General features: G+C 38.3%; 10 protein-coding genes across 10 annotated transcripts; 5 read left to right on the top strand and 5 right to left on the bottom strand.

Annotated features, from left to right (window-relative positions):
- Positions 1-691: 691 nt before the first annotated feature.
- Positions 692-1,698, bottom strand: EAE98_007503 (uncharacterized protein; the record flags this gene model as incomplete). The annotated part of the gene is made up of 2 exons (XM_038955126.1): positions 692-1,473; positions 1,551-1,698. 2 exons carry the CDS (start codon positions 1,696-1,698, stop codon positions 692-694), a joined length of 930 nt encoding a protein of 309 aa, XP_038808304.1.
- A 2,235-nt stretch (positions 1,699-3,933) lies between these two features.
- EAE98_007502 (uncharacterized protein) lies at positions 3,934-5,226 on the bottom strand (the record flags this gene model as incomplete). The annotated part of the gene is made up of 1 exon (XM_038955125.1): positions 3,934-5,226. The coding sequence occupies one exon, from the start codon at positions 5,224-5,226 to the stop codon at positions 3,934-3,936; it is 1,293 nt and encodes a 430-aa protein (XP_038808303.1).
- A 289-nt stretch (positions 5,227-5,515) lies between these two features.
- Positions 5,516-6,558, bottom strand: EAE98_007501 (uncharacterized protein; the record flags this gene model as incomplete). Its single annotated transcript, XM_038955124.1, has 2 exons — positions 5,516-6,404; positions 6,515-6,558. The coding sequence occupies 2 exons, from the start codon at positions 6,556-6,558 to the stop codon at positions 5,516-5,518; spliced, it is 933 nt and encodes a 310-aa protein (XP_038808302.1).
- Positions 6,559-9,067: 2,509 nt separating this feature from the next.
- Positions 9,068-9,949, top strand: EAE98_007500 (uncharacterized protein; the record flags this gene model as incomplete). The annotated part of the gene is made up of 1 exon (XM_038955123.1): positions 9,068-9,949. The coding sequence occupies one exon, from the start codon at positions 9,068-9,070 to the stop codon at positions 9,947-9,949; it is 882 nt and encodes a 293-aa protein (XP_038808301.1).
- A 712-nt stretch (positions 9,950-10,661) lies between these two features.
- On the bottom strand, positions 10,662-12,219 carry EAE98_007499 (uncharacterized protein; the record flags this gene model as incomplete). Its single annotated transcript, XM_038955122.1, has 4 exons — positions 10,662-10,907; positions 10,963-11,719; positions 11,780-11,990; positions 12,043-12,219. The coding sequence occupies 4 exons, from the start codon at positions 12,217-12,219 to the stop codon at positions 10,670-10,672; spliced, it is 1,383 nt and encodes a 460-aa protein (XP_038808300.1). The 3' UTR covers positions 10,662-10,669.
- A 636-nt stretch (positions 12,220-12,855) lies between these two features.
- EAE98_007498 (uncharacterized protein) lies at positions 12,856-14,845 on the bottom strand (the record flags this gene model as incomplete). Its single annotated transcript, XM_038955121.1, has 2 exons — positions 12,856-12,923; positions 12,979-14,845. 2 exons carry the CDS (start codon positions 14,843-14,845, stop codon positions 12,856-12,858), a joined length of 1,935 nt encoding a protein of 644 aa, XP_038808299.1.
- A 569-nt stretch (positions 14,846-15,414) lies between these two features.
- EAE98_007497 (uncharacterized protein) lies at positions 15,415-16,530 on the top strand (the record flags this gene model as incomplete). The annotated part of the gene is made up of 1 exon (XM_038955120.1): positions 15,415-16,530. One exon carries the CDS (start codon positions 15,415-15,417, stop codon positions 16,528-16,530), a length of 1,116 nt encoding a protein of 371 aa, XP_038808298.1.
- A 1,305-nt stretch (positions 16,531-17,835) lies between these two features.
- Positions 17,836-19,159, top strand: EAE98_007496 (uncharacterized protein; the record flags this gene model as incomplete). The annotated part of the gene is made up of 3 exons (XM_038955119.1): positions 17,836-18,138; positions 18,215-18,669; positions 18,718-19,159. 3 exons carry the CDS (start codon positions 17,836-17,838, stop codon positions 19,157-19,159), a joined length of 1,200 nt encoding a protein of 399 aa, XP_038808297.1.
- A 536-nt stretch (positions 19,160-19,695) lies between these two features.
- Positions 19,696-20,328, top strand: EAE98_007495 (uncharacterized protein; the record flags this gene model as incomplete). Its single annotated transcript, XM_038955118.1, has 3 exons — positions 19,696-19,780; positions 19,849-20,258; positions 20,302-20,328. The coding sequence occupies 3 exons, from the start codon at positions 19,696-19,698 to the stop codon at positions 20,326-20,328; spliced, it is 522 nt and encodes a 173-aa protein (XP_038808296.1).
- A 284-nt stretch (positions 20,329-20,612) lies between these two features.
- On the top strand, positions 20,613-22,499 carry EAE98_007494 (uncharacterized protein; the record flags this gene model as incomplete). The annotated part of the gene is made up of 6 exons (XM_038955117.1): positions 20,613-20,797; positions 20,973-21,084; positions 21,135-21,207; positions 21,267-21,861; positions 21,939-22,268; positions 22,358-22,499. The coding sequence occupies 6 exons, from the start codon at positions 20,613-20,615 to the stop codon at positions 22,497-22,499; spliced, it is 1,437 nt and encodes a 478-aa protein (XP_038808295.1).
- Between the last annotated feature and the right edge of the window lie 4,705 nt (positions 22,500-27,204).

Here is a 27,204-nt window from a genome sequence, read left to right as displayed (position 1 = left end):
AGGCAAAAAGACTTGTTTCCAGAGTTTCGACAGAGAGCAACGACCATCCACCAACTCACAATCAAATATTGGCAAATATCTATCATAATGATTAGCGGAAGTCCTTTCAGGAATTCAAATCATGTCAAAAGAAGTGATGTATCCCATTGCTCATTCTCAAAAGTGGTTTGTTCCTCATCAACGACCCGAAGGCTATATGAGTGGTGCATGAAACTCGTGTCTAATCATTGCGGGGTGGAAAGTCAAAATAAAATTTGAGGGGAACGTACTGTGTCTGGAAAACGGTCTGGTCTTTGCATATCGCGATAAAGACAGCCTATGGTGATGCTTGTACCAGTGTTCCTCCCCGCTGAAATACGCAGGCCGATTCAAAGATCTTATCAAAATGATGTGAAACAATATGGATGGTCGAGATTTTGGAAATATCATCGACATGTTTCAACAAGCGACAATGACACAACTGATGGGCTGTCGCCATGTTCTAAGAGAATATTGTTAGCCGCATTCAACTTAAGTACGGATAATTGACATAAAATGTAGCTGAACAATCAGAGAGGCTCGCATGCGTAATATTTGTAACCATGTATTTTGTCTTCAAGACTAATCGATTTTTTTACCATCATCATATAGTTTCGTATCAAAATGTGCAAAGAAAAAAGAGCACCGAACTTACCAAAGCTTACGATGTCCCTCAATCATCGTCGTCATCAAACTCATCAAGTTGGAACACCTTTGGTCTGTCGGCACCGACGCCTGCGCCTGCACCAGCACCCATAGCGTTGTTCCTTCTCTCCATATCCGCTCTGTGTTTCTCCTCTTCTTTCACTCTTTGTGCCTCTTTCTCCCTCTCTAACTCTTCAGCTTTCTCTCTCTTCTTTTGTTCTTCAAGCTCGGGATCCCATCCTTCAGGATCGATCCCACTGTCAAGCAATGCTTGGATATTTGCTAATGCACCCCCTCTGATATCCTCTTCACGAGCCCATGGCTGGAATGGACGATCATCGAGTTTCGTGTTGAGAGCTTGTACAATCTCTGCATCAAGAGCCGTTTGCGACTGAGAAGGCTGTTGTGATGCTTGGTCTTGACTTGCAGCGGGCGGATTGGATCCGTTAGGAGTCACTGAAGGGATATCTGTATCCATAGCGTTTCCATTCGCTCCATTACCAGTCACAGTAACACTGGGTGTAGTGCTTCCATTTGTCGCAATTTCTTCTTGCTTCGGTGATGATGCTTCAGGTTTAGAAGATCGAGTCTCCGGCGGAGCTGTGTATTTAGAGATTCTTCGCGCATAGCTAAGAAGTTCTTCATACTCTACTGGATTCTTGTTCTCTGGATACTCAGAGGATGGAGTGCCGAGAAGTTCACTTCGTGTGCTGGTGAGAAGGATAAGAAAGTCGCGAATTTTCGTATCGAGGGCTGCAGAGGTTGCATGGAGAGTATCAAGAGTATGGGTATTCTGCTGATGCTGGTTTACTGTGAAGAGATTGTTAATAAATAGAATTAAATGGGCGTGATAGAAGGGCGGAATAGGTATGAAAGACTTGACGCACAAAGTGATAATCCATCATTAAGCTCTCGATCCGCAAGAACAAGGTCTTGGGCTAAAGCAGGTACAGGACTATACTTGGAGATTGAAGCTATCAGATTGACAAGAGCCTTTTCAACTCGATCGAATCGTGCATCAATTATTTTGTCCATCTTTGATTGTGTCAAATTAGGAAGGGGGGAGGTGAGAGGAGGGTTGTTGTGTGTTTATGACATGTTTGTGCTAGTATCGATATCCTATAAATAGGAAGTCGAAGGATGGAAGCGATATGAAGCCGTTCCGAAGAATGTTGGTTGTTCGACACCTTACAGATGTGAAATATTCCAAAAAATTAAGAAAAGCTTGAGAAAAAAAAGTAGGGTTAACAGAAAGAATAAAAGAAATGTTTCAAAGACTTTTACTCAATTTATACAATGAAATTTTTCGGGATCTCTGAGGAAGAAAAAATAAGCGCAGTCTCCACCATAACCTAAGCGCTAGGTTGAATAACAGTACTAATGTCACATGATCTCCAAGCTGCATTGAAGACTTTCTTTCCTCAACAATTAAAAATAAAGAAGTCCTCACAAACCACATCTTTCACGAGATACACGACATGGTAACAAAATCATCCCGAAAGAAGGCCCTGAAACTAGCAAAGAGTACTGATACATTCTACAGTAAGGACTCATAGCAGTTGAAAGGTATCTCTGTCCAAAAAAAAGGAGAATATTCTTTCGGTGACAGATCAAGGTTAACAGAATTGCTCGTCGATGATCCAGAGTAATGGTTTGTGGAGAAGATAATATCGCATTCACATACTTGCATTTTGTTCAAGCCACTATAAAACCCTGGAGAGTTTTCAAGCTTAGGGAGCTATAATTGACATCAATCCCTCAAACGGCTAAATGCTATGCATTGCTCAACGAACCAATCACATACTTTCATTTGACGAATCTCGGGGTATAGCTATTGAATCAAAGAAACAAGTGTTGCTTTTCCAGCAGTATTGAGCTGATGGCATAGGTGAAATTTCATAGCTTGAAGAAATTCATCTACACCGATACTTTGTGTCAATACTGGTGGCAATAACATCCGCAAAATCATTGGTGAAATTCGCCGAAAAGTTGCATTTGTCCTTAAAGCATTAACTAGGCGCCCACTACTTTCGAATTGTGTGGCGGTATACAGAGCGTCAGAATCAGATCGACCATGTTCTTCGTGGCTGGTATGTTAAAGCCGAAGTCTGCATTCTACGATTGATCAGTCGTTCTGGATTTGACTATTTGATAGGAGCTCGATTTGCCTTTGGCAAGTGCCGGGTCTTTTCTCTGGGGCCACTCAAGTGGTTCATTATTATTAAAAAACGTTTCGTGGGCTGTTATCAATGGAGGAGAACCCTCTGAGTTGAGGCATGTTGACACAAGATAATTTTTCGTTTGATGATGAGGGTCTCTACTCTCCGAATGACAAGATGCGTGTTTGTGTGGTGACTACCAAGTCTTGTAAGGGTTGAGTATGCGTTTATAAATTGTCAAAGTCATCATTTAAAAACGTGTTCAAGACAGTGTTCATCTGGGAATTCTTAATTAAGTATTTTTCTTTGGAACTTCGATGCAAGATTCATAGGGGAATAGTCTCCCTTCTAAATCCCGATTGTCATCTAGTTTATGTGAGTTAATGCAAGAGTATATATAATTTTGAATGTCAACTTTTTTCTTTAGCTTGTAGGGCATAAGATGCATGGAAGTGGACGCACGATCGAATGTATACCACCCGTCGTACTAATAAAAACAATTTAACCATCTTCTTGTCTATCACCAAATTCCCGCACTTGTATGGTCACTGTGATATACCTCTATATCTTGCTAAATCATTTAACATTAGACGCTTTCGTGAGCCATATTCTATGCAGCTCTTGTTGAAGCTGATCATAACTAATTTGCTCCTGGCAAAAAGCACATGTCCTAAAGCTAGTTAATCAAGCCGATAGTATTAGCCGCTTCCAAATATTTATAGTACCGACTACTTAACTCTTTAAATTGTAAGATTTTCAGGAATTCACTAAACACAGAAGCAAACTTCAAATTTATCAAGATGTAATTTAGATAACTATCATCAAAACTCGTCACAGGCAATCGCACTCCACGTAACGTTTACAAAGCAATTCAACCACTATCAAATATTCGTTCTGAAAACAATCGAAGAAGGGAGGAGAAATGGGAGAAATGGGAGAAATGGGAGAAATGGGAGAAATGGGAGAAATGGGAGAAATGGGAGAAATGGGAGAAATGGGAGAAATGGGAGATGTGGGGGATTATTTTATATTGTTTATTATTTAAGTTATTTGCTTGACTTTAGGCTGACTACCAACTATATTAAGAGAGAAAGCAGAACGGAACTACACATCATGAATCATCTTCGTTTGAATTGGATGGATTTTCGCCACTATCGCCGCTCTCATCATTGCCTTCGTCTTGGTCAGCTTCATTCTCATCTGTGGATTCAGAGTTACTTGTAGTTGGCTCTGATTCTTTGGAGCTATCCTGTCCCTCGTCCTCCCCAGAATCCTCTGCCTCGACTTGAAGACGATGGCGAGCCCACTTGAGGAAGTGTTCACGGCATGTCGCATCATATTCGATCCTCTGTTTAAGTGCATCTTTGTCAGTTACCATGTTGGCACAATAGTAATAGGCTTGAGCTGGGCAGCCGAGCCACATGAAGAAGTCAATCGTACTAAGATCTCCTTCATCAAATCCGATCGGCTTTGCGATATCTTGTCGCAATTGCGTGGACAATTCATCACTTTTGGCAAAACAGGCCTTTTCTACTAACTTTATACACACATGTATCCAGTTGAGAATAGCTTCAGGATCAAGAGAGCCATGATGGTGTCGAAATTCGATGGTGCGTTGTTCATTTTTGTAAGGAGTCGCTAGACCTACTAAGTTGAACCCAAGGCGACCTGAACCCAATGACTCACCAAAATCGTAGAGCAACGATTCGTTGTCAGTATATCCTAGGATATTCTCAAGAACCTCAGCTCGTGTGAGGTCAGGGTGCTTTTTGGTAAGACGAGAATTGAAAAGAGGAGGACACCAGGGATTGTCCGATACACGCTCCGATGGAAAAATTAACATTAATAGTGGCTCATATGTATGCGCAATTGCCAAAAGGTGCTTAAGGATTGGAAATTGAAGACCATTGTACGAGTTACCTACATGAACATGTAAGCCCGCAGTACCATCAACACATACTCTGTAATTTTCCCTTATCGTTTTTAACACCTTAGTGATCGCATCTTTCGCCGGCTTAGTGTAGTAGTACGGAGGAGAAGATATCTCCATGCCATTTTTCGTGTAGAGCTCGTTCCACTCTTGAGTCACCTTGCCGGGCCCGTCCTCGTCATCGCCAACGGTGATGTCGCTTTTCATGACCCAGCACGTCTTGTATTCCTCTTTCGTGGGCTTTTCCTCCTCAACAATTGCTGGGATACCAACAGCTCTTAATTTCTTACCGATTTCTTGGTCGATCACAAACGTGCTACTGAGCTTCTTACCATCTACCTCGCGAGGATCTTTGGGATGGGGATCAGGCTTACCTTCATCCACTGTAGCTAAGATGAATTCGAGTTCGAGGCCGAATGTAAGATCAGTCTCACCCTCCACTGGAGCAGTGTCTGAAATGTTTTCTTGTGACATTCTGTTTGAAAAAGATTTTAATCCGTTGGTTGTTGTGTATTAGGGCTGATCAGAAACAGGCATTAAGTTGGTGAATCCACTTTCGCAACTCAATGAGCATTTAAGTAAGTTAACAAAGGCATTGTTTTGTGGTACTTGTATAATTCATAATTTAAAGGAAATTGAAAAGTTCCTTCATAGATGTGTATGATAATTCTTTGTTCATTCTTTGTTCTCAAAAAAGGACCTAATACAAAACATAGATGACGATAATTGCTCGCTTTGAGAAGAATGTTACAAGATCCCTCAATTATGTACCAGAGTCAGGCTGAATTACATTATCAGCCAAAGCATAGGAATCCCAAGCAGCACACTTTGCATTCAATAAGTCGCCGTCCAAGAGATCAACTAGTTCACTCTCTCTTTCTAGAATTTGGACAGCCAATCCTTCTGAAGTATGCCAAGCAATATGACAATGCATTATCCAAGCTTCTGGTAATTGATAAACTGCTTGTTCTGCTGCCCATGTATCATCGCCTTCGTAAGACTGTAACAATGTTGGATAGTCCCACTGATTAAGGAAAGAATAAGTTCCCATTTGCCAAATCACACCATTAGTTTTGTTGGTAATAACAGAGAATTCATCCTCTTCTGCCGGAGAGTTCGATGCGACAATTGGTACGTATGGAACAAGAGAACCCCTGAGTTCATCCTCACAAAGTTCGTCAGTCAAAGCATTTGCCCAACGAACAGAAGTTAGATCATCAGTAGAAGTGCTGTTATATCTGATAATACCATAGATATCATCCGCATTGACGTTTTCACTACAGACGGTTTGAGCAACTGCCCTCATCCAATAATTATCAACTGCTGCATTCGCAGTAACAATGATATCATATCTTTGTCCCATACTTATGGCAATTGTATCAGAAATATATGGTACGATTGGAACAAAATCAGCCGCAATTACCTTTATGGTATGACTGTCAATGCTAAATTTGAAATGTGTGTCGGCTGTGGTATTCATAAGCCGAATTCGATATCGAGTATCACTCTTGAAAGTTGTTTCGAAATGCGAACTAACGATGGTATCAGAATTGTTGTAGGTATTTGTACCATTGATGAGTCCGTTGTCAAGTGTTGGAGGTGCAGCTAGCGCGGCAAAAGCCTCAACTTCTGCTGTTACAGGAGACCAATCACTAAGAGTTATATTTTAAAGCGCGAAAGTGAAAGACAGATGGGGACAAGTAGTATAAGAAAATCGGTTCGCCAATGCAATATTTCGAAAGAGGGGCCTCTGGACAACAACGAATAAAGTTGCAATTTGATGGAATGCACAGCATTGTCGAGCATCACTCCAAGCAACGCAGAGGATTAATAATCTTTTTGATGCAAGTCGTCCCAGGATGAGATCTCCTTCGATTTTGAAGTACCTTTAATGAATAATGACTCCTTATAGTCCCCAAAATTAATAGATTGAGGGGTTGATTGGTACTCTCAAGGGCGTCTTTCAGAAGGTGGAGATGGGCTCACGACTGTCAGAAAAGTCGAAATTAACTCTCCTCAAAGAATTACAAAGGAAAGATTGCGCTGTTTTTTTGATATTGAATGATAATTGAGGTTTAGAAATTTGGTGTTCAGATCATTCTGACAGTCGCGAGATGGGATAGTGACTCTAAAAGTTATTGATGTACTGTATAATAACTGAGACCAAGTACAGAAGTCAACTCTCGACTGAGAAAGGAATACACTACAAAAATAAGGAATAAGTCGGTTACCCTACTTTCGGGCCAACAGGGTTTTGGGCCACCCTTTCACACCAAAAATCACTTTTTAGGCCTATTAATATCTCTATCAATATATAATACAATTCAATGAAAATTTGTATATATATAATTTAGATCGATTTAAGCTTATTCTGAAATTTTTAGATTTTTTAGATTTTTCTGTATTGAAAGCTAGAGCTTTAAAATATCGATTTTCAAATTTGTATGGGAATCACATATAAATTTAGAATTTTTATAAAACCTTTAATAACTTTTTAACAACAATTATTAAAAGAAAACTATATATATTTCTGAGATATTTGGGCTTGAATCTATATAGAAATTCAAAAAAAAATTCAAAAAAATTAATAGATATAGAGATATAGTATACAGTGAGTTTAGAGTAATATAAATAATCCCTGTCATTTTGAGGGTACCCCTTTAAATATTTATTTATGAGAATTTTTTTATTTTTTCTGAATCTATTATATGAAATATATTATAAAGTGATAGTGAAATTTTACAATATATTTTTAGCAATTTTTATTCGAAAGTTATTAAAGATCTTATAAAAGTTTCAAATTTATATGTGATTCCTATACAAATTTAAAAATCGATATTTTGAAGTTCTAGATCTCAATACAGAAAAATCCTAAAAATCTGAAAATTTTAGAATAAGCTTAAATCGATCTAAATTATATATATATAAATTTTCATGAAATTCTATCCATAAATGAGAGAGTTAAAATTTCCATTTTTGGTGTAAAAAGTGGCCCAAAAGGGGGGTGGCCAGAAAGTGGGGTATCCGACTTAGACCAAGAATGAGATAGCTGTGCAAGAGCTCTCCAAGGCTTTGGGAACAATTGAGAAATGACAATTAAAAGATGAAGATAGTAATAGTAATTGACGCTGAGAGGAAATAGACAAGATGATCACCACTTGATATGATGGCATGACTCTGGATATCGTATGAATGTTGGCTTCTGATGGTTTATATGGAGTAGAAAATGTAAATAGGTGTCAACTAGCGACAACTTGCCACCGTAGATGATACAAATGTGCGACCTGGCTTTGAAAGCTGTTCGTGAAAATCATTAGATTCAAAGGTGATGACGCCATTACTGAAAGTTGGTTAGCTCAAGAAGTGGATGGACAATTTCATTATCTGCAATGTATTGAAGAGAATAGAAACTGAGGGATGCTTTGAAGTATTGACTCGGAGACTCATAAACCTTTTGATTCATTGACACTGCTATATACCACTTGGATGCGATCAAAACAAATAACCAAAGTTGCCGCCTTGTTTATGATCATTTGAACCGAGATTGGCCATTTTGAATCACGTGACTGTCGCGCATCTCGCGTTGCAAACATGTCATCCTCCATTCAATCCCAACTTGCAATTCGGTCTCGACCATAACGCTCTGTACTTGTCATCAACCCAACTTTTTATCATGCCGAAACTAACTAAGATGCGCAGTACACGTTCTTGTACCAATCCTGTGAATAAATCAGAACACTATCGAAGTTCGTAAACAAATCCAAGCAGCATCAGAATAATCCGCTGGAGAAGCAACAGAACCCACCGATCCAGTTGCTGAAGTGACGAATCCTAAATTTACAGATGCTCCAAATGTAAAGTTCTCCTAAACACTCCATCCAACCTATCAGAAACTCATCGGAATCAAGACACCGCCGACAATAATCTTCTACTGGTTCGCTTCACAAGGAGTAATGATTCCTCCATTACACGACTTCTCTCTGTGCCCTTGACCCATTCATTCCTTCAACTTATCAAATTATACAAATCGTACTAGATGTGCAGGATGCCATGCGTTTGGTTTCACTGGCAGAAGGACGGCTAAAGGTGACCTCAATGTAGATGTAGGTTTTATCTTAAAGACCTAGTGGGTAAAGTGGGCCGAGTAATAATTACAATTTACCCGGTGCTGATCCGCCACATGAATCATGATTTCTCATTCTTTGCTAACATCAACTTCCTTTCTGTATGCCCCAGCCAAAAAGAACCTTCATCATTCATTCACCTTTTTAAAAGCTACTACCTCCCTCCTACGGTCACACAGTATTTTCCGAGAATGTCGACAACAATCACAATCATATTGTCGCCTTACCATGTTGGCATCAAGAACCACAGAGTCGGCGATGGTCCAAATCGAATCCTAGAGCAGGGCCTTGTTCGAGAGTTGGAAAGTCTTAATGTCAAAGTACAAATAAAGGAGATTGAATCAGTTGAAAGTTTTGAGGGGGAGATAGGGCGCAGTTTCGAAATCCTGCGGAGAATATCGACAGCGGTCACGACTGCACGCAACTCAAATTCGTTTCCTCTTATTTTGTCGGGGAATTGTATGGCTACCGCCGGTGTGGCAGCTGGTATTGGACTTCGGGATCCTGGATTTATCTACTTTGATGCACATGATGATCTCGAAACACCCTCGACAAATACCAATGGATATTTGGATGCAATGGGCATGTCTATGGCGTCTGGACTGTCCTGGCATGCTTTGGCAAAGACGATTCCCGGTCATGTACCAATTAGTTGGGTTAAGTATCTCTATATTGGACTTCGAGACGTGGCAGATGGGCAGCGAAAGTTTGTGCAAGAGTCGGAAATTGATGTTGTATGGGGTGACAGTGACCAGAAAGTTGACTATCTCAAGGAATTGAAGATGAAGCTTGCAAAGAAAGTGTATAGTCCGGCTATTGTACACCTCGACCTCGATGTGCTTGACGAATCGCTTGGAAAGGTCAACGGCTACGAATCACCAGGTGGACTTCTCGAGCATGAGCTTGTAGATTGTCTTGGCCTGGTACCAATGGAAGCGGCTCCTGTATCTCTCACAGTATGCTCCTTTGATCCAAATCTCGGTGATGGGGACAAAATTGCCAAAATTGGAATACGTGCGATTGTGGCCTTTGTTACGTCTTTGATTAAAAGTGGTACTTTGCGAGCTTCCTGAGAAAATGTAACAGTCTGTGTTAGGGAAGAAGAGGAGATAGCTAACGTCCCCCTTTAGATAGTAAGAAAATCAATATATTAAGAAAAACAATGAGCAACTTGATTTAGTATTTCAAACTCTATATACACGATAACATCTCTTGAGACTTTTTTTATAAATCGGATTTTATTGAATACTTTGATAGTAAAGAGCTTAAAAGTTATTTATTTCTTCTCAAAAAGTTATTTAATTATTATTAAAGGATCATGTTATTAAAAATAGATTTTTAAAAAAATTTATAACTATTTTTCAAATTGATTTTTTTTTTTAAGAAATTGAATCTTAATCAAATTTTGTACATAAAACAATTTATAATTTTTTTTAAAAAAAGAACTTAAAGTTATAGGGAATAAACTAGGGTATATAAAGGTGAATAATCTTATATTTTTGCCGGAAAAGCGTTATATATATAGTAAGTAGGTTCTAGAACTCTTACAAAAGTTTCTCTATTATGACTATATGAGATGAATCAACAAAGATCTATTCAAGTCTGAATCTATCATAAAACTCAACCTGAAACAGATTGTTAGACTAATAGGGACCTAGTGTAATGAATAAGTTGCTCAAAACCTAGTAAATACTGTCTTATGGATTAGTATCCTTTTGATCATACACTCAACATCCTCATATATGGAATTTGAAGACAAAGTTGAATCAGTCATTCGTATCTATATTTGCAAATCAATAGAGAAATTCGGACGTGAATACACCTCTTGGATCCCATTCTTTCTTCAAGGCCATCAACTTACTAAGCCTTTCGTTTCCTCGAAATCTCCGCTCAATAGGTCCAGCTCGAGTACCATTCTGAAAATCTACAAAATTCACCTCATCATTACCACGCATTATTGCAATAGACCGCTCATTGAATTCGTCTACTTTAGATCGGTTCTTAGAATTAGTATGCCAGATGAAATTGTTTCTAAACATATTAGCCTGTGAAACATTTGTGAAAGTAAGAGGAATCTTCCACTTACTGCCAATACCTAATGTCGTGAAGACACATGGCTGACTCAATACCAGGCCTCTTTGCGGGCCGAGAATCCCATTGAAAATTGAATGCAGTATTTATTGCATCTGGACATTCGGCAATCATCTCTGTCCAGATTGCAATTATCCGAAGAAAGGCTTCTTCATCGAACTGATGCAGGCCAACAATACCGAATCGTTTGAAGCCCCCCTTAGCCGCGAGTGCCTCCCCTCTATCGCTTGCATTTTGAATTGGTACCGGCGCTCCACTAGCAATAAGTGGTTCTAGGTCGTATATATCTTTATATGCCAATGCCGCGTCGTCAGGATTTCCGGTGTAACGAGCCGCAATAACCAAACATGGATTTCTTGTCGGGGGTGGAGCCATGATCATCATAAGACCAGCCGTTGCATATTGATCATTGTTCATTAAATTTTTCATGACAGAAGTTACTTCGCAAGCACGATCAAGTGGAAAGACAAAACTTCCAACCCAAATGACACCGTCGTCGTTTCCAAGGTTCTTCAAAGGATGGATTTTTATGACAAGCTGTGTTACAAGACCAAAATGTTGTCCGGCTCCGCGTATGGCGTAAAGCAGACCCGGATGTGTGTCATCAGTGACATTGATCAATTCCCCGTCTGCAGTTATGACACGAGCCGAGATAATTTGATCTGATCCAAAACCAGTGATAGATGAAGTAATGGAACAGCCACCACCGAGAAAGTATGGGATAGCTCCCACCGTGTTACCGTTTCCCAAAGCTAGATATAAAGTTAATTACGCCCCCCAAGAATTCTGGAAGTAGACTAAATAATGCATACCAGTGAAGAACCCAGCTTCCGCAAGAGTTACTGCTACTTCTTTAGAGAGGATACTCCCTTTAATGATTGCTGTACCAGACTCTGTGTACACCTCCATTCCCTTGTATAAACTCAAATCAATGATGATTCCGTCACTTCCAATAGTAGACCATGCACTATGACCTCCGCTTTTTGTCACGAAAGGTATAGAGTTCTTCGACGCCCATTTTACCTATTACCGTGTGTTAGGAAGAGACCAATGCTCGAGTGCTTTGAATTCTCACAATATTTTGGCAATCAGTTTCTGAAGTAGGGAGTACGATAGCTCCAGGAGTCTTCAAGTCAATGTCCGTCCATCGTTTTAGATACTCTGCAAAATTAAGATCATTGGGATCCGTCAAGATCTTGCAAGTAGGAGTCAAGACTTCCTTCAGCTCCGAGAGTTGAACAAGACCATTCATCTTCAGGGCGACAATATTTGGACTTCAAATAATAGGGATATACAATAGACAAAGGGAAATGATTGAAAAAAGGACAGGAAATTCTGCAATGTAAATATGATTTTGCTTGATAGCAATGTCCAAGACAGAAAAAACTTGTAGAATCAAATAGGTAAAACCAACAGTTGGTTTACCAATCTCGAGTAATGATAGTACAGCAGTATCCACTGGAATAATACCAAGATAGTAAAGCGCTTACTTGACGAAAAAAGAACAAGTCTAGTGCCATAAGCAGACAAAGGTGACAACGTAATAGTTATTGCACATGGCCTTCATTGGCAAATTATCATTTCCAGACCGCCGCAATCCTATGACACAATAAAGTGATAATTCATTTCCACTGCGTACTAATACATCCCACCCTAATCAAACGCCTTTGCACCTCACCGTGTCTCTTTGGACCGTCGCTATAAAATATTTTAATCATCGCATCACACGGATTGAATTGAAGATACCTCCGAAATCAAGAAAAATCCAGCTGTATGGTACATAGATGACTTGCCTTTCTCTCAAACCCTTCCAGCGCGCCCGCAATCTCACATAATCGCACATATCGTGATTTGACGGAGGGACATTGTGGCCCAACCAAGTCAAATCCTAATCGATTTTGATAGATCCATAAATCTTCTGGACAAAAGCCCAACAAGCAAAATATCCGATCGAACCTGACCTGCTTGTTAGTATCATCTCGTATTGAATTGTTATGGATTGTGGACTTACCAGTAAGGATGAAGAACAAAAACGAGATTAATGCACTATACCCAATGTAAAGTACACTACCCGCCAAGCCACCAAGTTGCAGTTTTGTCACCCAGTAGATCATGGCATTTGCAAACACGTAACCAGCGCTAGCACCGGCCGTCATAAATGCTCTCCAATGCCAGTGGTAATTCTCGCTACAAAGCAAGAAATATATCATAAGAACGGTGACAGCAGCACAGGTGATGATCATGAGACCGTAACATAAAAAGAGGAAGCCGAACATGTAGTAAACCTTTGAAAACCAAATGGAGGACATGATGAAGTAAAGTTCAACAAAGATTGCTCCAAATGGTAAGATACCTACGAGAAGCATGGATGGAATTGGACGCATGTACGACGTGGAAGGAGGAATTTGACGTGGTATTTGGTTGGTACGGACCGGAGAAGCGATAGGTGGTTGACGGAACCCAACCCAACTTCCGGCAAACGATAGAGGTAAGGAGAAGAAGAACCATATGGCAACAATGACGAGCATTGTTGTGAATGGTACTGCTCCAGAAGATTCTTTGGCCCAAAGAAAGAGATTGAGGAGGAAAAATGTGCTGAAGACGATACCCGGGACGAGTGTTGGAGTCAAGGCAATGTTGAGCTTCCATTGTTCACCACCAAAAGACTTGTATACACGGGCTGAGGCATATCCTCCGATAAAACCGAGTACAGTATACAGAAGGATCATAATAGTACCAAGAGATCCACGATTGGATGGTGAAAGGAACCCCAAAAGTGCAAATGCAATTGTAAAGCCCGTCATAACAAACAATTGAGCTCCATTGCCGAGAAATACACTCAAAATCAATGGACGTCCTGGTGTACGGAATACATCTCCATGTACCAATTTCCATCCGGAATCTTCTTGAACTCCGTCTTCGATAGCAGCAGATGTTCCTGATAAGTCATCAAGGTTGATCGAATCGAGTCTATTATATCTTTGAATGTCTTTTCTCAAAGTTCGCATGAGAATCGAAAGGACTGTGATGACGAGAAATACCACAATGACGGCGGAGTTGATCAGAGAGAACCAATGAATCTTTGGATCAAAAACATGGAGGTATTTGTCCCATCTGGTAGCCCAAGCTGTTGTTGAAGGTTGCCACCAGACACTGTACGAATACGTGACAGCTGTCTCTCCAGATTCTGAAAGTACCACTTGCGGTCCACCAGCACCGCATTCTGGGTCCCCTGGATTTTCATTCATTGTCCTCGACGAAGGTTGAACAATAACACCAACAACTCTCATTTGACCAGCAGATACCTCATGATAGTCGATAAAGATATCGTAGTGATTGTTCAAGTGCATGTCTTTCTGATCGCTACTCCCCAATGCGAATCCTTGACTATAGAACCTCGTTTGTGTGATTTCATCCTCAATCAATTGTCCTGCTGGCAAACCATCAACTAACCAATTCATCGCAAAACCCTGCTGTATCCTTCTGTTCACAAAATGTGCCGAGCTTTGATCAAACTTCTTCTCTTCGCAAAGTTGTTTACACGTCTCGTTGACTCCCATCTTCAGGTTAAAGGGCGAAGTCATGATGCGATCACCGAAAAGAATACTACCCAAACTTTCCGAGACATATTCTGGTTTTGGATCTGGTCTACAGAAATGGAAGGCCGGGTGATAGTAATCGAAAGATACTACTGATCTTAATTGGCCATCGTCATAAGAACCGACAGGTGTAAGTCGATTCACATATAAGGGGACTTTGGCGCCGGGTGAGTATGATGTCGGCGCAACACCAGGAAGGTAGAAAGCTGAGGATAGTTCGGGAGCGACGAGAAAGGTCGCAACAAGGGCGGCAGATGGTTTGAGGTCTTTTAAACGCATGACGAAGAGTATTTACCTGTCGTTTTGTGAGTTTGATACGATTTAAGCGTGAGGATGTAATCCAAGAAATCCCAAGGGAAACGTTATTTGTGAAAGGGGAGCTTACGAAGATCCAGCCCTTGATCCTTATGTTTAATTTAGCATGAAATGCCAGCAAAGAATTAATGTGTAAATTCTCTCATATGAAGTGGGCTTGATAACAGCTAACTTTTAAAATGTGTTTGAACTTTGAGAAATAATTATGAGATGTTGATATTGAAATAATCAACTTGATAAACTCCTTGATTGTTACTCGTTGCTTGCTACTGCTCTAGGGAACTTGAACGGACAACCTTTCAATTAATCTGGCCTCGCCGCAGCGGCCGCATGAAACACGGAAAAGGATTAATGTTTGACCGGCGCAAACAGAAATTTATTCCCCCTGACAAATTAATTTTCTTATCGATTCGTACAATCAATTGAAATCTTCTTTCTTCAAGTGGAAATTCTTACATTTCTCCATAACCCGATAAATCATACACACGGTTTTCTTACCCACATTACATTCAATTGAAAGAAACGACGAAATAATGGCCGTCGAAACTTCTCTTCCGGCATTATTGACCACTCTTACTCAATCATTGAATTCGGCGATCGAATCAACCCCAGAGAGTTCGCTCATCAAACCTCCTACCGATGGTATTTCACTCCTAGATGTGAAAAATGAGCTTCTCCTATCATATCTTCAAAACTTAGTCTTTATCATAATTCTCAAGATCAGGAACCAAAAAGAAGATGTATCAGGCGAGGATGAAGAAGAATTGGATAATGCGGTGGTGAAGAAGTTGGTGGAATTGAGGGTATACCTTGAGAAGGGCGTTCGACCACTGGAAGGTCGACTAAAATATCAAATCGATAAAGTACTCCGAGCGTCCGACGATGCCATTCGAGCTCTTGCGCCTTCACCAAAACCAGTTGGAACTAAAGGTGATGCGCCAAGCGATGAAGACGATTCGGAATCTGAGGATGGTAGTGATGCAGATGGAAATGGAGCACCTCTTGAGAACCCACAAATTGACGATCTACAATATCGACCAAATCCTTCATCTCTTCTTAGACCTGCCGCTGCTACAGAAGATGACTCGAAGCATTCCTCTGATGGTATTTACAAACCTCCTCGCATCACTGCAACCGCCATGCCTACCACCGAACGTCGCGAAAAGAAGGACAGAAAAGCGAACAAATCTGCAACCTTGGATGAGTTTATTAATACGGAATTGTCCACTGCTCCAATTGCAGAGGCAAGTATCGGTTCCAACATCATAGCTGGTGGCAGAAGATCGAAGAGTGAGAAGGAGAAGAAGGAGGATGACGAAAGAAGAGAATACGAAGAGAGGAATTATACCAGATTGCCAAAGGAAAACAAAAAGGACCGGGCGAAGAAAAACAAAGCTGGTGGAAGACAAGATGCTGGATACGGTGGTGAAGAATGGAGAGGACTGGGTGAGGGTATTGATAGAATTGAGAGGTTGACGAAGAGAAAGAGTGGTAGCGGTGGTGGAATGAAGGATGTTCTAGAGAAGAGCAGAAAGAGAAGTGTCGAGGATGGTCCCAGAGGGAGTGGTATGCAAACTGGTGAAGGTTTCCAAAAGAGGTTCAAGATGTTGGATGGTAGAGGAAAGGATCGAGGTACCAGTAGAAAGTAGGGGTAGATGGCAGCTTTCCTCCCCATGGTTGGTTTCCAATTTGTTTCTATTTTAAATGTTCAATGTATAATATTCGGATTACATTGCGACATTCAAAAGAAGCCAGAGACCATGCATCATCTTTCTAACTATCGATGCAGACCCGAATCAAAAACCCCTTTGTGTTTTCTGGTTCATTGATCTTTCACTTAGGCCGCATGGATATGGGGGATTTCGGGCGAGATGTGATCTTAAGGGATGACAGGAATCTAGGACCTCACCATATCATACCACTGCAACCCCATCACAGCTACGAATCAGACTTGAAAATCCACTACATCGCATGACATCGCATACAATGCTAAATCTACCGAATTCTTAATCGACAAATCATGATTATGATTTTATCAATTTTCACCCGATCAACAAAGAACATTTCGTGAATTGCACCCCACCATCAACCGAATACTACCGTGTTTTGTCATCATCTACTCGAATTTACAGAGTTCAAAAGGTTTGGGAGCTCGGCACGAAGTTTATCGAATCCTCTCAGAACAGTAAATTGAACTTGTAGACATTCCCGCTATTAAGCCTAATATTATTCAGCATCTTTACATATTCTTTGTACCGAATGCACATGATCTCTTTCTTAAATGGTCATGCAGATCATGAATGACATTGCTTCTGTCGCTTCTGTCTACTTTCTTTCTTTCCTCCTTCACTTCTTTATGGGTAGCCACCCTTCAAAGCCAAGCATGTGAATTTTGGGGCATTCAGTATGAATTCACTCTAAATCAATCAAGTAACACCCTGAAATCATCTCATTGAACTACTTTCCTCTTGTGCTGCCGAATACCTTTTTCGACGTCTGCTCTTACTATCCACTAGGTGGATCCATAGGTAGCCAATTGAATTAGCTGCGTTGTTAGGGATAAATATGGAAGGTGCGAATGGTTCAATATATATAAACAAGATCCATAGGATTAACAATTCTACACATCTTCCGCACCTACAAGAACGATTCCTTCAGCGTTCCTCAAGGAGGAATTTTCCGGTGCTAAACATACTATAGACTCGCACAGTTCGGCAAATTCTATTCATCTCCAACAGAACAAAGGGAAAATTCTCAATTCTGGAGATCTACATACAAATTTGAGATCGACATGTAAAGCTGGAGCATGATAGAGGTGTCTTTTCTATTGCTCATGCTCCCCTATGTAATTGAGAGGGTATTTAGAATCATCGATTCTCCTAAATGTGTGAAAACAACGCATCTCTTTTTCACGCACATACAAACTTTCATTGCAAGCGCATAATTCTACGACCATGGCTCCAATGGTTTTTCAGCGTGCCGAAGCTATCGATGCCTCGACAATCCCAACCTCGGTTCTCGCGGGAATTGGAGCTCTCCCTCCCCCACCAGGAGTGACTCCGAACTTTGCAGACCCGGATTCTATACAACCTGTTATTTGGGGATTCTGTGCTTTTGGTTTCTTCACCATAGCAATATGTATCATGATGAGGTTATGGGTGATCTTCAGATTATCACATCCTATAAATTGGGCTTGGAGCGATGTTTGCTTCACGTTTGCTGTTCTTGCTACCATCGTTACCTTTGTCGAAATATTAGTAAGCACAAGATTTATATGCTACTCCTCAATGCCTACTTCTTAGGGTCTTGGTTAACTTTACGATCACCCTCCAGATTGGGGCGAGCGGTTTTGGACAAACCGGTATTCACTCGTGGGATGCCTCACTAGATAAAGTTTTATCTTTGCGCTCTCGCACTTCGATAGCTTTGAACATAATAATGCCTCCTCTGTCCATTTGCTTAATCAAAATCACCATTTTCTTAATGTATCTGGAAATTTTCGCCATCATGAAAGTAATCAGGATATTATGTTATGTTGGTATGGGAGTAACCACAATTTTCTACTTTATTGTTATCGTCACCGGCGGTGTTTGGGCATTCCCACTTTCAATCTATTTCGTTGCAGATAATGCCATCAGAGCGCAAGCTCTCAATCTACCAAAAGGCATCTTTGGTCTAGTCACTGACGTCTATCTATTCCTTGTACCGATGGTAGCAGTCAGTAGACTGGAAATGATGACTATGCGGAAAAAACTGGGCATATTACTGGTTTTTAGTACTGGTTTCTTGTGAGTTCGAATTCCTGAAGAAAAAGGTTTTATACTTATTATTAATAGAGCTGTTCTTTCCGCAGCCATAAACATATACTGGCGTGTGTATATTAATACTCATGCCGACCATTTGTGGTACGCAACAGCTATAAATGTAGTTACCATCACCGAACACGCCATTGGACTTATCATTGCAGATACTCCACATTTCGCAAGATTTTTCCGGAGATACAGGTCAAGAATTGGATTCTATTTATGTTGTAGATGTGCAAAAAAGGGAAAGGAATCACAGGCCTCCAAGGGGTTTGCGAAGGAAAGTTTGGGGTCTACAGAGAACAATGCGAAGCAAGAGAGCAAATCTAAAAAGTTATATCCGGGTCTTGATGTTACAACAGTAGGAAGAACCCTGAGAGGAACCGTGGACAACAAAGCAGATGAGGAGGCTCAAACTGAACAGGTTTCAACAGAGCATCATCCTACAGCGCAAGAACTAGCAGACACTCATTGAGCAGAACAACATAAAGATATACAAGGTAGATTCTTTGATGAATAAAACAGGAATTACTGCTTCCGGTTTTGCAGAAGGTCATAATTTAAAGTCACCTCAAAGCGATAATCGGAATAATTTTTTTATCTTCAATTGCGTTGATAAAACCTTAATTCTACAATCAGAGTAATTGAACTGTCTCTTAATGTACTTAAATATTTCTTTGTCTATTTCGTATCAATTTATTTTTCATTCATTGATCTTTGGATCCTTGGATTGTCGGGGACATTTCTTCGGAATTTTCTGATGTGATACACTCCTTTTAGCTGGTTGCAGACAAAGGATTACTGAGTTGCCTGCCACTCGCAAAAATTACATTTACCATTCAAGTCAACGATGTCCCTATTAGAATACAAGACTTAAAGCCAGAGATTAATTCTAAAGTAAATTGTGGTTACGACCATATTTAACGTCCTTAGCTGAGGGTACATACATAACCTCCCCCTACCTGAGCTAACTTCCATTGCCATCCATGGTGGGAAAATTATTTTGAAAGTATGGCGGATCTTTTAACTCCTATGGATGAGGCAAAAACGATTGGCAAAATAAGTTATGACACCACAGGACAATTGCTATCATTGAGTGAGATTTACAAACCTTCTTCCCTCTTGCAATTGTGGGAAAACCCCCTCCATACTAATTTCGACTAGTAGGCGAACGATCTCGCTACACCTTCGGATGTACAGGCCTTGCGAAAAAGTACGGCCGACCTATAGGAAAATTTTCATCTGTCGATCATCGAATATTGGGCAATGAAGGAAAAAGCGGATTAACCCCTCGAGAGTGTTGTTCAAAACCTCACGAAAGTAAAAAGGGGAGCAACTGGAAACGAGATTTTGATGAACTGGAAAGATATCAAAGAAAGAGATTGAACGGTTTCACAGAATTCGATCTCCACAACATGAATTGCTTGGCAGCTTTGGAAACAGATATTTTTCTTCATACTCTGCGGAACCCTATTCATCCTTGTTTCGAAAAAGGTAAATGGGTGTCAGAAATTGACATGCCGAAGCATAAGGGAGCAATACCAATTCTCGGGGCCAAAAAAGGTTTTTGGATGGTGAGTATTTGCAATAAACATTCTTTGCACAATTTACATATAGGCTAAGATAATGGTGCTCTCTCACTAGGCAGATAATCCAGTTTTGTGGGATCTATTAAAGCCCTGCTTACAGTTGGCAACAATGATGTTCCATAACGAATGCAAATATTTGTGGTGTGTGCAGTAATCTATTTCGAATTATAAAATTCAAAAGCTGATGTACCGCCTAGGCTAGATGCACTCCTCAATGGTAGTTACGAAGATGTGCCCAAAAGCATCAAAGAGATCAAACTACAACGATTCTTCCCCAGAACTCATAGTGAAAGAACCAGCCGCTCTTCTCCGCATATTCTTGATAACTCAATCCAAAACATGACATCTAAAGTTGTATTTGGACTTCACAGTGGGTATAAAGATGTTGCAACTGGTATGCCTCGATCTCGCACAAGCCGTAACGCAATAACAAGAAACCATACAATTTATGATAGGATTGAGGTGCTTATTTCTACCGACTTGGCGCAACCTCTTTTAAGAGATGATTTGACAGATGGCGAAAAGTGAGTTACTTGGATATTGAATATGTGACGCCTATTGATATTTACATGCAGGATGCGAAATCAATTGAGAATTGCGACGACTTTGGTTCATGAATTTGCAGTAACTGAAAAGGTGACGGGCAGATAATCGAACTCTTTATCTGATCTTCAATGTGACTAAGCATGCTATACGAAGGTCTATTATCAACGAGAAAGTTAATTGTGACGATACGGCGGCCGAGGGTGAAAATGAGCCTTACTTTGAAGACAAACCTCTCGCTGAATTAGGATACTCGTTTATTGAGAATGTAATACTTCCCTTCTCATGCAACTATTCGAATACTGATTTTATAAACAGATCTGGGGTGGTCAACCTATGTCTCTCATGACCCGGATGTATAGTCGTGGTGGTCCTGGTCTCCCTAATTTGGGTATCATCAAGACAAGCTGGTTCACCGACAAAAATAAACTTATCAAACATCTAGAAAAGCTCCAGCATTGAATAGAAAACCCAGAAGAGGTCAGACTGATAAATTCCATACATATGATTATTGGCCGGTGCCAACGCAGTGGTATTCAAGTCTTTTCACCGAAGGATTCTGGGAAAATGTCAGGATGTTCGGACCCGAAGCAAAGAAAATGAGAGCAGAGAAACGAGGGATGAGATACCTCTCAAAAGATCATCCTGATGCGAAATCTCAGATAGATGATAGTGGCATCAGCATTGGGTACGGGTGGCCTTACGGTCCACCTCAAACTAGGAGCCAGATCGAAAGGTTCATAGCCGTGAACAAAGTAATAACGAGAATTAGTAAACAGCATGGTTCTTGGGAAAAAAGTGATGATTCATTAGACTATTTCAACATAAAACCTCCGACAGTAACTTATTCATGTCCAAGGTGGAATGAAATTACTGAACATTTATTTAGCAATCGTGGACTATTGGACTTAGCATTGGATACTATGGAACTTTTATCAGAACCAACACTTTTTCAGTATATCAGAGACCATGGAGGTATCGACCTCACATCTTTGGAGTTTCGAAGCTTTTTGGGCGTTGCTAATCAGAAACAAGAACTATTTTTGTGTTTCAATATTCGTTAAGCGCTATACGTTAACAGTTATGAATGAAAGAAATTATAACTAATTCCGAGGTTTATAGATGGGAGCCATTCTCTGGCTTTAGGGTTGTGAAACGTATTGCAGTAGGTTGGCCACCTCCAATAGGTGGACCTGATTCTGTATCTTGGCCATCACCGATTGGTGAGCCAGATGAAGAGGACATGGAAACTCTGGATAATCTGATGTCGGATGAAGCGGTCCAAGAAGCTCTATATGAATACTGTGGTGAATGCAGAGACTTGGATATAGAAACCTTCAAATTATGGCTTGTTTACCGATTCGAAATGGAAGAATTTGATGGGGAGGATGCGGATAAGGAATTTCGGGATGTAATCTGGGAATCTATGAGACAAGGTGGTACATATTTCACGTGAGTAGCAACTCATAACTAAGAGATTGAATGGAGGAAAGGAGTTCATCGTCTTCAGTTTAGTTTGCTAATCGATCTGAAATCATTAGACTTGGCCCAAAGAACATTATTCGATTTATATATCCACTTGAAGAGATAAGAGAGAAGAAAGCAGATACATTTACAAAAGAGAGAATAACTGCGATACAAGCAAGAGTAGAGGATACTAAAATAGATATAGTATTCTTATGAAATACGATCAACTACGCTACTACTTAGATGAATGATCGGATTGTTATTTATCGAAACCCCTATATAATAATTTATAAAATAAGAGAATAATATATAATTTCTAACTATTATTCTAAGGATTTTTTTGATAATCAGCATTAGTAATAACCATTACCCTAAGAGGGATAGTGATCCTCCCAAAAAGTCACTATTTGATCACTATTCCTTCATACTTCAATTTTAGGCTTTTCGAAAATCTAAAAAAAAGATTCGATAAAGATTTAATTGAATTATTCATATCTAATCTTACTTTTTCGATATTCCTTATATTAATTGTGTGGACAAGGGAATTCACTCAAAGGAATTCACTTCAAAGGAATAACTTCCATACAATAGCAACTGTATTAAAGGTATTAGGCGAAAGCGAAGGAAACTAGTTCTTTTAGTAGTGTCTATATAAGGCCTACTATTTCCCTTATTTAGCTAGCTCTTTAGATTAAATACAAATAGATATTTAGGGGTCTATATATAATGAGAATCATATTTTCCGTATTTTTTTTAAATTAATATTAATTAGTAATATTACAAATTACTTATTTATTTGAAATACCTTTTTATTCTTACTTCTTTTACTTCCCATTGTTAGCATCATAATATCCTGGGCAAATGCTAATATTAATTTTAAGTAAACCGGCAAGAAACCCGATTTTAATAAGAAATCCGATATTAGCAAGAAATCGGTTCTATTCGATAAATCCATCAACATAAAAGGGTATATCAATACAACGATCGATAGTATTGATTCTTTACAAGTAGATTTCAATACTTCTTATTATGAAGATCTGAATACAACTAATACTTTTCTTTATCCTCAGCCTACTGCTCCCCTTGATTCTTACATTTCTTCTGATAAAGCAACTGAAAAAAGAAAAGCTCAGGAAACTATAAAGGAATTGGAATTCAAAGGAGAACTTCAGGATTATTCTTTTCCAAAAGATCTTAATAAAGTCAGGTAGTTTTATAAAGGATATATATTTAGGTTGAAAACAAAGCATCATATTGATGAATACTTTCTTTTTAGGAAGGCTGCATATTCGGATATAGGGATTATCGACACACCTCTTCAGGATATAGTTATATTCGATTTCGATTGTATTTGTAAAGGCATATTAAGAAATATTAATAAGTTGATATTATATAATTTTCGTATAGTTTTACGATATTATGGAGTTTATATTGATATTAATATGAGTATCGAGAATGCTTTTATGAAAATATTTGATTATAATAAATATTATGATTAGATTACAAATCAATTTCTAGAATATCAGTTTAATAAAATACAATTATTTGTATTGATAAAATAGGCTTATCTCCCTGTCGGACTTGGTTCGAGATCACAAATCGAACTTTCTGAATCTCAAGATGGTGATATAGCTAATCAACTAATTTTACTAAAACCTAACAAAGTTATAGGTAGTTTAATAATAGAAGAATTAGTTTTATTTTAATCTCCATTTTAATCTGGGGATATACAAAATACACCTTTACTAGATTTTAGAATTCTATTAGTTGATGTTCCTATAGGATCATCTAATAACAATAACGATTTAGATGATAATGATAATAATAATGGCCAAGGTAGTAAAGACAATAGAGGTAGTAGCAGAGGTAGTAGTAAAGACGGTGGTAGAGATAATGGAAATAGAGATCATTATAATTATTCTAATTACTGGGAAAATAATTAATATAATCAGAATCGTTGCTTTATTGATTTCTCTAAGATCTATAGAGATAACGATAAGTATAAGAGTATCGATAATTCCTTTCAATTAAAAATCTCCATATTTACAAAGTATTACTATAAAGTATTTGTACCAATTAAAATAACTTTGACAACATTCCTCATTATGCTCTCAAACACTACTAGAGACTTTTATCAAGCTAATCTCAATATTTTTCCTAAAATATATAATAGTGTATACAAGATAATGGTTAACAATTTTGAAAGATCTGAATATTAACGAAATATACTTTTCAAATAAAACAAAGTCACTTTCAAAAACTATATCGAAAAGAACCCGATTAAGGAACCTTAGAAAATATTTAATACAATAATTACGGATTTATACTTTATTCAATATACTATTCCCAATAATATGCACAACTCCCAATCATACTATATTAGGATCTTGTCTGTATACAATAGTATTCCGGAATACTATTCTATAATATACAACCCTCATTTAACTACTACAAAGCTCATTAATCAGATTAAACAAGCTATCGATTTTTATCAAAAAGCATTTCCGAAGTAGGATATATTACCTGAGATATTCCTTACAGATCAATATTTCTACAACAATAGATCTTTGGGCTCCTCCTTCCAAAAACCTTATAATAAATATATCAGACAATAACCTTTTCCTATACTGGCTGATAAGGGTAAGAACGATTATTACTTTCCTGGTTGTAAGAAGAAGGGCTATAGATATTATAAGCATATATAGGAGGAGAAAAACCGACTTAAAACAAATTACTGTACCAAGTACAGCAAACTCAATGACAAGAGTTTTACGAAGCAATACAAGCAGTTCGTTACTGATATCAAACAAGAAGATAATTAAGATGATGATAGTGATAATGATAGTAACAATAGTGATAATTATCTTATTAATCAATATCTTATTGATACAAACAGTTCTGAAAGAGTTTCCAGAACATTCTTTATCTTCATAGATATTTATAATGGTTTTTCAATAACGATTAATCTCAACAATACTACAAACGCTTATAAGTTAACAGTTGAAACATTTAATACAAACAATAAGCGATACGGTGTTGATACATTCTTTGGTATTATAATCGATACAGATACAGCTAAAAGATCATTTGTCAAATACAACCAATATTTGATATAAAAAAAGATTAAGGATGTTAAATACGATACAGCTACTACTAAACAAGTAACAATCCAGTACAGCATTGGAGTAACGATTTCCATCGATTCGTTTTATACTGAGCTTCCATTTGGGGAAATAGAATGAAACGTAATGGAAGCCGATCTTTCATTCTTGCTTTTTTTAACCGATATAAATAGATTTAGGTTTAAATATGATAATCTTAATAATATTGCTATTATATTTAAAGATGTTTATCCTGTATATCAACGATTTGGTTATACATTTCTGCTATAAAATATCAATATTAAAGGATTGATTAATTATTTTGTTAGTAATAATAATTGCTATTTCATTAAAGTTGAGCTACAACGAATTCACTGTTGATTTAGCTATCCATTTGTGTGTAAGTTCCATAAAATGCTTAAACACTCCGGGCATAACAAGAACTTTAAGGCGATCAAATAGTTTACTAAGTTTTATCACTATTATCAAGTCTATAGTAAGTTATTTAGCAGATTCAAATTCTTTTTGCTCAATAAAGATTTTGAATTCAACTATATCATACTTGTCGATATACTTTATATCAACAATAATCCGATTCTGCATATTATTAACAAAGCTATACACTTTCAAACCACTCAATAACTAAGTAATGTATCTGCAAAGTATACATAGAATAAACTCCGGGAGTACTAAATCGATACATATATTGATTCACCAGAATATATTACTCATAATACTGATATCAACTTTATTGGAAAAGAGTTTCAATAATATACTATGTCAATGTCCATTCAGATAAAGATAATCCCTATAGAGGCATATTATTTGATTGGTATTGTTAAGAGATTTTATATATCATTACACAGATCTTATGAAATTATTTACAAAAAAGTTCATAAACTCAGTGTTTGCAAGGCAGCTATACTCCAGATAGCTGTAAAGGCAATTAACGATATTGCTAGATCTAATGGTTTAATATCTACCTTACTCGTTTTTAGGATATTTCCCTGCATAATCGACACCAGCCCTTCGATATCTACTATTCAGCAGTGTACTGCTACGATTTCTAAAGCTATAATAGAGGTTTGCAGATTATATAGTTCTATACAAGTACAAAAGGCCTTGAATATACGCAATAAACCCTCTATGACTGTACTTTATAATTTATTGTCGAATAGCAAGGTTTTGATCTGGAGGGAGGGTAATGAAATAGTTATTGGTGAGTGGAAAGGATCTTTTTCACTCATTAATATGGAAGGGGAGATATGTACTTTTGATTTACTTTATGGATCTATAAGGTTTAGGTTTATATTAGTAAAACTGTATTATAAGCGATTAGAAGCTGGATGTATTGAGGAGGTTGAGGAATTTGATTATGATATTGATTTTGAGATAACTTTGTCAAAATCTAGCAAAGTTATATCGCCTTTTTTAGCGGTTATATATATAACAAATCTAGAGGAATCCCTTTTAGATTTATCCAAGAACGACTAGATTCCTATTCTGATATCTTTTCTGCAAATAATTATATCTCAGATTCGAGTTTATATACAGGATTACCACCCTGAATGTTTTGCTGCCGATCTTAAGAATCCCATTATGTATAAGAAGTTTAGGAAGAAGGAAATTAATGGATTGACAACTAAGGGTGTATTCGAGGTTGTACCACTTTCGGATGTTCCTTTTGGTATATATATTTTCAAGTTATAGTTTGTCGATAAGATTAAGAACAAAAAAATAGATACTGAATTCTGTAAGTCGAAACTAGTTATTCAAGTATATAATGATACTGATAAAATATCTATATTAATATAATCCCC

Source organism: Botrytis deweyae, assembly GCF_014898535.1.
Source record: "Botrytis deweyae strain B1 chromosome Unknown BDEW_018, whole genome shotgun sequence".
Lineage (NCBI taxonomy): Eukaryota > Fungi > Ascomycota > Leotiomycetes > Helotiales > Sclerotiniaceae > Botrytis > Botrytis deweyae.
The sequence above is the reverse complement of the archived record's forward strand: the minus strand, read 5'-3'. Positions and strand labels throughout refer to the sequence as shown.